Below are 11038 nucleotides of genomic sequence, written 5' to 3'. Positions count from 1 at the left end.
ACACAATTTAAAACTTGTGAATTATTTATTTCTGGAATTTTCCATTTAATATTTTTGGACTGCGGTTGAACGCAAATAACCGAAACCATGGGAACTGAAACCGCAGATAAGGGGGGCCTCTTGTACCACCTCGACTGGAGTGGTGGTAGCACTTGAAGGATATTAGACATGAGCTTAAATGGGTGAGTTAGGGTCAGAATATGAAAGTCTTTAGAAATAGAAAATGGAGAAATCACTGGAAGTTTCTGAACAGAAAGCTTTAATGATGAAATCAGGGTTCAAGGGAGGAAAGTAAAAAAGAGTATAGTGGTGACATTCATGGTGGATTGAAAGAAAATATTACAGCTCAATGGAAATGGTGGTTGTTAAAAACTTGTATGTGAGACCACCTGACATATCAGCACAGACTAGGGCTGGACTAAGAGTCTGTGGAATGTAAATACCAGGCATAATAAAAATTAATATTTAAATGAAATTAATATTTCGTTTAAATCCAGGATCAAAACCTCTCTTGGTCCATGAAATTTTCAAGTGTTTCCCTAAAAATCTGTAAGGCATTGAAAATATTATTTACTTTATAGTATTTCCTTTTTATAAGATTTATAAAGATCAACTTTTAAAAATTACTTCGTGGCTCACCCAAATGCCTTGTGCTCCTGATCACTCAGACGTGTGTCCTGAGTTCGGTACTCTCCATCCCTACAGTCAAAAAGATATGTAGGGAAGATTTTCGCCTTGAATTTTTAAAATGACAGCAATACTTGACATACCTCATTTACATTTAAGTGTCACCTTATCCCAGAGTTGAAAAATGGAAAAGACCTTGAGGATTCCTGTCACTCAGAGGGAGAAACTGAGGCCAAACGTGGGCAAGGGAGCAAACAGCCGCCAATGGTGAAGTTGGGAATAAGGTTTGAATCTGTGACAAGGCTCGATAGTCGGGAAAAGGTTTTCTCCAACCTTAGGAAGCGGAGATATTCAGGAACCTTCGAACCGCTGAAGGTGTGGCAGAACACCCGCCCACTTCCAGCGCCTACGCTCAGGTACCTCCACCCCTCGAGGCCCAGGCGAGCCCTAGACCACGGCTCCGCCTCTCGCGATACTGTCCGGCCTTCGCCCTCTGGCTCCCGCTAGGCCCCGCCCCTCACCTCAGCCCCTCTGTCGTCATTTCCTGTGGGTCTTCAGGCAAAGGGAGAAGATGGCGGCTCTGGGGGAACCTGTGCGGCTGGAGAGGGGTAAGTGCCGCGGATCCCCAGCCTGAGAAGGGCGGGGTGGGTGGAGAACTGCCGTGTCGCAACGTGGGAGGAGGCGAGTCCAGCCTCCGAGACCCGGAGTCAGGCAGTCCCTCACGCGGGCGCCCGTCACTGCCGACGTCGCTGTGCCCGGCCCCAGGGAGGGCGTTTGTGGTCTCTTGAGTGAGACCCAGATCCCTCGTCTGTTCGGGTAGATTGTCCCGGGGCACTGCACAGTTGAACACCACTTGTCCGTGTTCGGAGGGGCACGGTGTACACGCGCTCCCTTGGAGGGCACAGGCGACGCGGTGTTTATAGACGGGTTAGCCCGAGAAACAAACATCACACGCCCATTTGGGACGGGCTGCCGGCACAGCCCGTATTTACGTGTGCAGCAACTTTCACACACACGTATCGCACACGAGCCAGGCACGCGGGACCCTCCCACGGGGCCCCCGCCCCCATTTACGCACAAACTCCATCATTACTTTCACTGCAACCTTTTAGTTGTATTGGAGTATATCCTGGCTTTCGTGCCCCTCCCATGTACAGAAAAGGTGCTTTAAAAACAATCCTGCTGATCTGGACTTGGGAGTGTTACAGAACTAGGTGGAATAGTGGTAGACTGTAAAATATTTGAAAGTTGAGTCGTATTCCTTCTTTACAGAATCTACAATTGCAAGTTATGGCTGGTTGCTTGTTATTTAGAGTAGACAGTCAAGAAGAATACACCTGTTCTGCTGGGGAATTAAAAGCCCAAAGCCTGTGAAAATGCGTGGTTATGTTCCTGTTAGCGTTCTGTTACAGATTTTTAACATTTCGGCTCTTTCCTCCCCACATCCTTTATTTGAACCAATTTCATGCATGCTTTTGGCAAACCAGTAGTAGAAGTCATTGATTAATAGTTAACAAGTACGCACTAAGCATTTTGAGTACTAGTTTGTAGTAGATAGTTTGAGGAGATTTGAAATACCTTGCAAAATCATCATTTGCAATTATAGTCTCAGTATTAATTAACTAATGCCCTAAGAAGGGAATACATTTTTTAGAATTACTGTGTTTAGAGAAACCTCTCTTTTCATGTATTCAACCAAACAAATTCGCACTTAACATTGTTTATTCTTTATGGTGTTCACTTTTGTAAGCCTCTTTATAAATGACAATGACATTGTTTCCCACCAGTCCACCAGACCATTAATTAAAGCATAATTTTTGACAGAGGAGTAACAGGTCTGGGAAGACTTACTAAATAGGCCAGGGACTGCCACCTTCCTCCTGAGCACAAAGGCACTGTGCTTTGTTGATGGGAACGGGTGTGCTTGGTGTTAACAGGAGTAGATGTTTTTCTTTGAAGCTAGTTGTAGGTTCTAACATGTTGGTAGTCTTTTGTATTTTTAGGCAGTGCAGTTTGTGAAATTTAACCTCTGGCATTTAGTTTTGGTAGTCATGGATTTGTTTTTAGCTATTTCAGAGTTGTTTTGAGATCCACAGTAGAATGTTCAGCACCTTAGTAGGATGAATTACTTGTGGTTGCCATTTAGCAGGATAAGAAAGTCAATACATCAACTCCGATTGATTTCTTGGAATTCTGTTTGACAGACTCTAACATTCCCAGCAGAAAGCCATATTAATTCTGTAAAGAAAAAGTTCTAGTTCTTTGGTATAATATAAAGTTTTAAATAGAACTCCTTCCACCTAAAAGAAGGAAAGGAATAGTAGAATAATAAGTACTCTAGCCCTCTGGGGTACAAAAACAATTAAGAAAAAAATGGAAGAAGATAATTGTTAACAGTGTTGTAACATGACTCTGAATCTCATAAAATTTCATGATTCATAAAACACTTATTCTCACACTTCTCAATGAGAATTGTCTGACATGTTTAATATATGTGTGAAAATGTGTACTGTTTCTTATGATTAATTGGTGCCAAATGTAACCTAACATTTAGTTTTTCTACGTGCATATTGGATGGGTTTAGTCATCGAGTAATTTTACAGTAGAGACTGAGACACACACACAGGGAGGTTAAGTAATTTGCCCAAGATCACACAGCTAGTATTGAGACCAGATTGACAAAATTGTTTTTAATTTTTTATTTTGTAAACGTGTATTTGATTGTCTTAATTAAAACACTATTTTGATTCTAAGTTATGTTACTCATTTGTACCATTGTTACAAATGTATCTCTGCCACTAACTACATCTGTAATTGAATAGTTAATGTTTACATATGTATTGTGTTTTCCTTTAGGAAGTGAGCAGTGATTTCTCTAGCACACAGTGTTTTGTACTGTTCAGTCTCCTGATGACTAATAATGATAGGTGAACTCTCATTAACTCAGTAGTTATTGATAACACTGTCTATGCTTCTCTGAAGCATAGACAGTGTTCATTTGTGTATCACATTTTTTAGCCCCAGTTCTTTTCTGTGACATTTAGTATTTTACGTTCAGTTTTCCTGTCTCTCAAAGATGCTTTTTCTGAGATTTTGTACATACGCAATATCAGTATTTCTTCCTAATCTATTACAACATTTAGCATTCTAAGATTTTTACATTCCTATCCTTGTGTATATGTGCATCTCCCACACACACAAGCTTACACTTTCATGCTTTTTTTTATCCATGTTTTTCATATTGTTAGTCCTTGAAGAATTAATCGTAACTGCTACAGTGTTACATACGTGTTTAGAGAATCTCTGGAGAAAATTGTCTATCAGTGCGTATTTGTTTAACTCTAGATATATGTAGAGCAATTGAATTATTGGAAAAACTACAAAGGAGTGGAGAGGTACCACCACAGAAACTTCAGGCTTTACAAAGAGTCCTTCAAAGTGAATTCTGCAATGCTGTAAGAGAGGTGAGTTCATGGGATTAAAATTTACTAAATACTTAATTAGATACTACTCTGAAATTTGGGCTTAGAATTTCTTAAGAAAACAAACTTTAGAAAAACATTCGAATCTGTGCTTTACATTTTTTTGGAATTTCTGAATAGAAAAGCAATTTACAGAGATGCATAGTTTTTCCTAAAATTTTAACACATTCATAACTTCATAGAACTCAAGCATGGTATTTTCTGAACTTTACTATTATTCACTTTGGGTTTTACAGGTATATGAACATGTCTATGAGACTGTGGACATCAGCAGTAGTCCTGAAGTGAAAGCTAATGCAACTGCAAAGGTAAATTTTTCCATTTAATTCAAGTGAGAAAATTGCCCTGGCTGGTGTGACTCAGTCAGTTGGATGTCATCATACAATCCAAAAAGTCGTCAGTTCGATTCCCATTCAGGGTACGTGCCTGGGTTTTGGGCCAGGTCCCCAGTGGGGCATTTGAGAGGCAACCAATTATGTTTCTCTCATACATCAATGTTTTTCTCCCTTTCTCTTTCCCTTCCCCTCTTCCAAAAAAAAAAAGAAAAGAAAAGAAAAAAATCTTTTAAAAATTAGAGAATTCTTCAAATATTAGAGGTTTTAAATCTGCAATTATTAGATTCATAATAGGCTTATTTTGAAAATTAACATAGTGTCCATTCAGTCTACACTGAATATCTCAAGTACTAAGAAATAGGACCTGTTTATTGCCTTTACAAAAATAACCTACCATGTAGATTAGTCAATGCATTAAAAACACAGTTGCACACAAATAATAATACATATATATAATTCATAGTTCTATACAGTGTACATATTTAATTATATCATCAATTATGTAAATTTTTCATCTAAATTTTGAGGTATGAATTATTATCCCTGTTTTATTGTTGAGGAAGCATCAGATTAAGTTACCTGCCTCAGACCACACAAATAGTAAATGGTAGAGCTGAGAGGGGTACTTGCCCAGGTTTCTCTTTGCTTTCTTTACCTAACTCCGCAAAGAGCAGGTAATGTCAGTAGTAGGTTATCTCTTTAGAGCTGCAGGTGGAAGGTTTTATGTGCTTCCTATACTGATGTTCCCCTCAAATAATTATGGCATTGATCTTAGTGTTCATTATATGTGGTTAGAATAAGTTAATAGCAGTAGGTGATTTATACTAGAATTAGTTATTAGCAGGTAATTTTTCATTGATAGTTACCAGTTCACAAAAGGAAGTACTAGATTCTCTGTTGAATGCAAACACTTAAACGTGGGTATGGTTTGAAAGAATACAAAACCACAGAAACTTGGCTTTAATTCCTGAGTTATGTGACCTACACCATAGGTCACCAACCGCCAAGCCACAGACCAGTACTGGTCAGGGCCTGTTAGGAACTGGACCTGTTAGTGAGCTTGAATGCAATGCACTTGAATCATCCTGAAACCATCAGCCCCCACCCTACCTTTCTGTGGAAAAATGGTCTTCCACAAAAGCAGTCCCTGGTGCCAAAAAGGTTGGGGACTGCTGACCTATATAGCTTACTGGATATTTGAGCCTTAGTTCCATTATCTGTAAAATGGGACTTCTTTTGAAGCTGAGAACATAGTGGTATTCAACAAATCTCGATTTCCTCCTCCCCTTCCCGTTTTTGCTCATAGATCTTGATCCATCACAAAAAATTATACCAGATTACTTGATTATCTTTAAAAGCGAAATAAACCCCAGATACCACCTTTGTGTTAGATTTAGTCTAGATTAGTCTAAACTTGAAAGTTTTAAAGATGTGGCTCTGTTTCATCTTCTGTGGGGTTCTAGTGAACTAGATAATTAACTAGAGCAACAAAAACATTCATGTTTATATAAACTCCTTTTCTCGATATTGAGTTATTTTTTGATGAGCTATTTAGTGTAAAGAACAAATAGTACAACAGTCAAAATCACTGCATATAAGGACACCTACCTCCTTATAGGTTATGTAGATAGGCTGTGTCCTGCACAAAGGCCCTTGAAGGAGCTAGGCTATCGAGCCCCAAAGCCCAAGATTGTTGACATGCTGGAGGAGGCCTTCTCTTCTTGAATGTCATTGTTGATTTGCCCAGCGGCCTTCTTGCCAAGTGCTGCACAGTTCTGGACACTGGGTGGGCTGATTTGAGTATCTCCTACATAGTCACAAGGTGTGCTTTCCAGCCATTATCTCTCAAATACCATTACTTTTGCTTACTTTCTCCTTACAACTGCCAGTGAATTTGTGGGTATTCAAACATCAAAAGTGCACTTCAAAGACAGTTAAAAAGAGACTCAAGAGCTTAAGTAAAACAAAGGTCATATTATTAAAGATGTAGAATTTTCTTTCAGGCTACTGTTGCTGCATTTGCTGCCAGTGAAGGACATTCTCATCCTCGAGTTGTTGAGCTACCAAAAACAGAAGAGGGCCTTGGATTCAATATTATGGGAGGCAAAGAACAAAACTCTCCTATCTATATATCTCGAATAATTCCAGGAGGGATTGCTGATAGACATGGGGGCCTCAAGCGAGGAGATCAACTTCTTTCTGTTAATGGAGTGGTAAGGGTGTTTTATTTCTATTTGTAGTAATGTGTTGTGACCACTTGGGGGTGTATGTGAATTACAGAAACAGAGATGTGGAGAGGGGTTTGGAAGCTTTGTAGTTTTGAAATCCTTTGCTGGGATCCAAGGCAGTACTATTTTGAATTATGATGTGATTTAGAGCACTTTAAGTGTATTTTGCTTTTTTCCAATGTAAATTAGCAATGCTTAGTGTGATTTTTATGAAAAGATTAAGCTCTTTAATAGTAGTCAAGCTCTTAAAGTAGCCACATTAAATTACTAGTCTACTCCTCATTTTAGAATGTTACTTTCTTGATTTAGTTCTGGCTTAGTGGAATAATAGGGCATGCAGGTTGATATGCTAATTATTTGGATTTTAGAAACCAGTTCCTGGAGTACAAACAGAAAATGATTTAGCAGAGGATTTCGTACAGATTAAAATGATAAAGCTGGGTTATTTCGTAGGTTTATAGTGTAGAAATGGTATAACATGAAAACTTGCTTACTATATGCATTTTAAGCATTTTTGCCTTTTGAGTGAATTACAAAACCTAGATATTAATTGTGTGTGTATTTTTTTTCTAGAGTGTTGAAGGAGAACATCATGAAAAAGCCGTAGAACTGCTAAAAGCTGCTCAAGGAAAGGTTAAATTAGTAGTACGATATACACCCAAGGTTTTAGAAGAAATGGAGTCACGTTTTGAGAAAATGAGATCGGCCAAACGCAGACAACAGACCTAATGCAGTTCAGAACTTTATATTCCAGTTTGCTTCTAGCTAGAGGAGTTTTACTTGTGACCTACTGATGGCCGCAATGCCAATGATTGTAAAAAAAAAAAAAAAAAACCAGAAACTTCCCATGAAATGCTCCTTGCCATTTTATAAATGCCTGTTTTAAAATCATTTGTGGTTCCAGAGATGCATATACTTTTCTTCTGACAAGAAAAAGTAAAAGGTGATGAGGGCAATTCTGTCCTCTTTTTACAGGCCTTTTTTCAAATGCAGATTTTGTCATAAAGTTGTTATAGATTTTTAAAAACACTTTTTAAATATTAAGATGTATTTTACATTCTTATTCTTTTTTTTATGAAAAAAGTTTTCTTCATTTGGCTGCTTATTTAAAAACAACAGTTCTCCAGTTCTTTTTTGCTTACTTTATTTTTTTTAACCTGTAAAATTTCTTTATGGTTTTCCAGGAAATTAAACATAACAGTTTCAGCTACAACAGTTTATTACACTGTCAATGTTAACATCTCTGCTGTATTTTGTACTTTGAACACAACATAATATGTATAGTCATTGGTAAATCAACTCAGCACAGTGGAAGTTTTTTACTTTTAAACATAATGTAAAATGAATACACATTTATACTGATTTATAAAAGTAAATTTTTAAACACTAAAACAGTCATTGCTAAAATATGTATTCTTTCATAATTGAGCAGCAAGGCAAGAGAATATAATTTGTTTTTTAGCATTACTGATTAGGTCTCTGTATTCAACAGTATGTCCAATTACAAATGCAAAAACAGGTTCCGCTTCATTCTTTGCAAATTTGTTTAATGCTCTTCATTTCTGTTTAAATATGTTTGTTATATTTTGGTCCTTCCATTCCTAGAGATGAGCCAGTTAGTTTATGATGGGAAATAACAGAAGCAAAGAAAAAAAAGTAGGACTTTAATATCACTAGTCTGAAGAGTTACACACTCTTACTAGGTCAGTTTAAAGACTTGGTTTTAAATAGGATTATAGAAGAATATATTTAAGATACACAGAGAGTACGAGGTAATGTATTCATAAGAATCTGCAGACTTGTCAGAATGAGTAGGAATTTATTCATATTAAAATGGTTGGATTTAGAGATGTGATCTTTGTTTATGATTCAAATGAGGGGAATTCTGAGAGGTACTCTTAGTTGTCCACTGGATGTCACTATTGTACTGAAAGGCAGCTTTAGTGTAAGGCTGTGACTGAGCCCTTTTTAAAAGCTAAAATGAGAGAGTTGAGGTTCATTTTCAGTCACAACTTGTAGGAACATTTGTATGCTTTTTTTAAATGACAGATGCTGAAAAGAAGATAATTGTTTGAAATATATGAGGACTTGAGACCTTGTTGGAAAAGGGGGGGGGCATTTTGTAACATTCCTTCAGGAAGACTAGCAATGTGTACCTTATTTTGCATGTTTGTGAGCACTGTGAGTCTTAAAAGATTATTCCAGTTTTCAGTGACTTTTCAGAATAAAAGCCAATCAGCGTTGTTATTTATCATTTAGGTATTGAACACTGGATTGCATGGTTGAATGTGTCTTTAATCCATTACAAAATGTGCTTGTTATTGATAGGAGTGTTGTTAAATTGTATATTTTCAAATTAATTAATGTTTTTAAAATGTGGAGACCAAAGTAGTATAGGAGAATTATGGACTTAATTTAATTTTAAATTTATTAGAGGTATTTGTTGTAGAGCTTTGTATATTAAAGAGAGGTATTGGTGCATATAAAAACAGTAAAATTATGCTTGTATTCTTGCATTACAGGGTAAGTAAACCCTAAAGAAATCTTATTTTAGTATAGCTACAGCTGCAGTAGCTTTTAAGGGTGTGTCAACATTTCATTATAAATTATAGCTTCTTGGTTCAGTATCTCAGCTGTTTCAGAACTTGCAGCCAAGTTAAATCTTTTTTGGTGTTGAAACTTAATAACTCGAGTAAGCTATTTTTTTCTTCTACAGTAATCCACAATCTGTTCTTTGTGGGGGTTGGCACTTATTTATAATTCTTAAAGATAGCTTGAAGGAGCCAAATACAGTAGTTTTGCTTGCTACTGTTGAGCATGAATAGCAGTAGTTCATTTTCATTAAAGCAGTTTTCACAGTGTATCCCAGAATTTTAAATCCTGACTGTAGAAAAAATCAATCATTAAATGGCAAAGATGTATAGTAGTGGTTTGGTATTGTGAGGAAATGAAGGAATTTTTCATTAATAAATGTATGATTCATGAGTATAACTAGGCGCATTACTAAATATATAATAGGTGTTTGATTTGTAAATTATAAATGTAATTATTGCCTCTCCTTAATTTCCTTTTTTTTGTGTGTGTGTGTATTTTGAAATGGGTTAACTGCGTGGTTCTGAACCTTAGCTTATTAAAATACCCTGCAGAACTTTAAAAAAGATTGGTACCTGAGTCCCATCCCACAGCAGCTAAATCATACTTTCTGAGGTTGGGGCCTGATGCTCAGTTTTTGTTTTTTTTTTTACAAACTTTCCAGGTGGTTCTGAACGACACGTAGGGTTGAGAACCACTAATTTTCCCCTTTACAAAATGTTCTAGTTACACTGGACTATGTTTGGAAGTATCAGAATACAGTAATTTACAGCTACTATTAACTAGCAGCAAATAACGATGATTGGTTATATTTCTTAATTTGTTTAGGAACAAAAAGTACATGGCATTCTTTATTTGGGAAATAATTATAGTTTACCTTTTTTAAAAAATAAGATCTGCTAGTAGTTTAAACATAAACTTTTAATGTCTGTCATCTTTCTACTCCCTTTGCCTTTTTAAAACTTAAAAGGTAAATGTTTATCGTTTGAGAAAGCATGCTTAAAAATTGCAGATGAGAAATAATGTCATTGATAATTATGTGCTGTCTTAACATGGTCACTTTATTAGCAATATACTAGATTATAGTGGCCTAGTTCTTTGGGGTTGGGTAATTCAGATGTTTTTAACAAAATTATTGTCTTCTCAATTTTTGAAAGTTATTTTGTTCAAGTACTCAAACATAGTTTGGCTCAAGTACTTTGTTTACAATTTAAATGGATATTATAGCATTTAATAGAAGAAATGGCTATGGCTTATCGGGAAAGAATATCAGCATGACTTGGTATAGACTTAAAAGAATACATGTTGTGAATATTTTATAATGCGGAATGGTCATTAAAATATTAAGGACTCTAGTAATCGTATTTCTTGAATAAATGTATGTTTATGGATTTTCTAACTTCGACTTTGTTGTCTCCTCTGCTAACAATCTGGTTTTATACTTTTTATTGTCCAAAATTTCACTGATAGTGTTATTTCCAAGGTTAATGCAGTTCTGTTACAGGCAAATAGTGGAAAAAAACAAATCACTTGCTTATAAATTTTCAAGAACTTTCAAACTGATTTGTATCTGGATATCGTTTTTAAAAATATTAACGAGCAGTATGCATCTACTTTGATTCTGTAGTTTGAGGTAAAGAAGAATATCCAAAACGGGTTTAACACGTTTTTAATAGATGACTTTATCAATTCTGACTCTAAGGCTTACTTAAAATAAATTTGTATTAGTTATGTTCTTGTTCTTTGGACTTGAAAAAGTCAGTGTAACTGCATA

General features: G+C 36.2%; 1 protein-coding gene across 1 annotated transcript; it reads left to right on the top strand.

Moving 5' to 3' along the window:
• The first annotated feature begins 1145 nt into the window (after positions 1-1145).
• LIN7C (lin-7 homolog C, crumbs cell polarity complex component) lies at positions 1146-10768 on the top strand. Its single transcript, XM_028515319.2, has 5 exons — positions 1146-1235; positions 3973-4091; positions 4346-4417; positions 6448-6657; positions 7246-10768. Exons 1-5 carry the CDS (start codon positions 1199-1201, stop codon positions 7399-7401), a joined length of 594 nt encoding a protein of 197 aa, XP_028371120.1. The 5' UTR covers positions 1146-1198; the 3' UTR covers positions 7402-10768.
• The last annotated feature ends 270 nt before the right edge of the window (positions 10769-11038 follow it).

Source organism: Phyllostomus discolor, chromosome 6 (genome assembly GCF_004126475.2).
Source record: "Phyllostomus discolor isolate MPI-MPIP mPhyDis1 chromosome 6, mPhyDis1.pri.v3, whole genome shotgun sequence".
In the NCBI taxonomy this organism is placed as follows: Eukaryota; Metazoa; Chordata; class Mammalia; order Chiroptera; family Phyllostomidae; genus Phyllostomus; species Phyllostomus discolor.
Note: the sequence above shows the minus strand (reverse complement) of the source record. Positions and strands in the feature narration are given on the sequence as shown.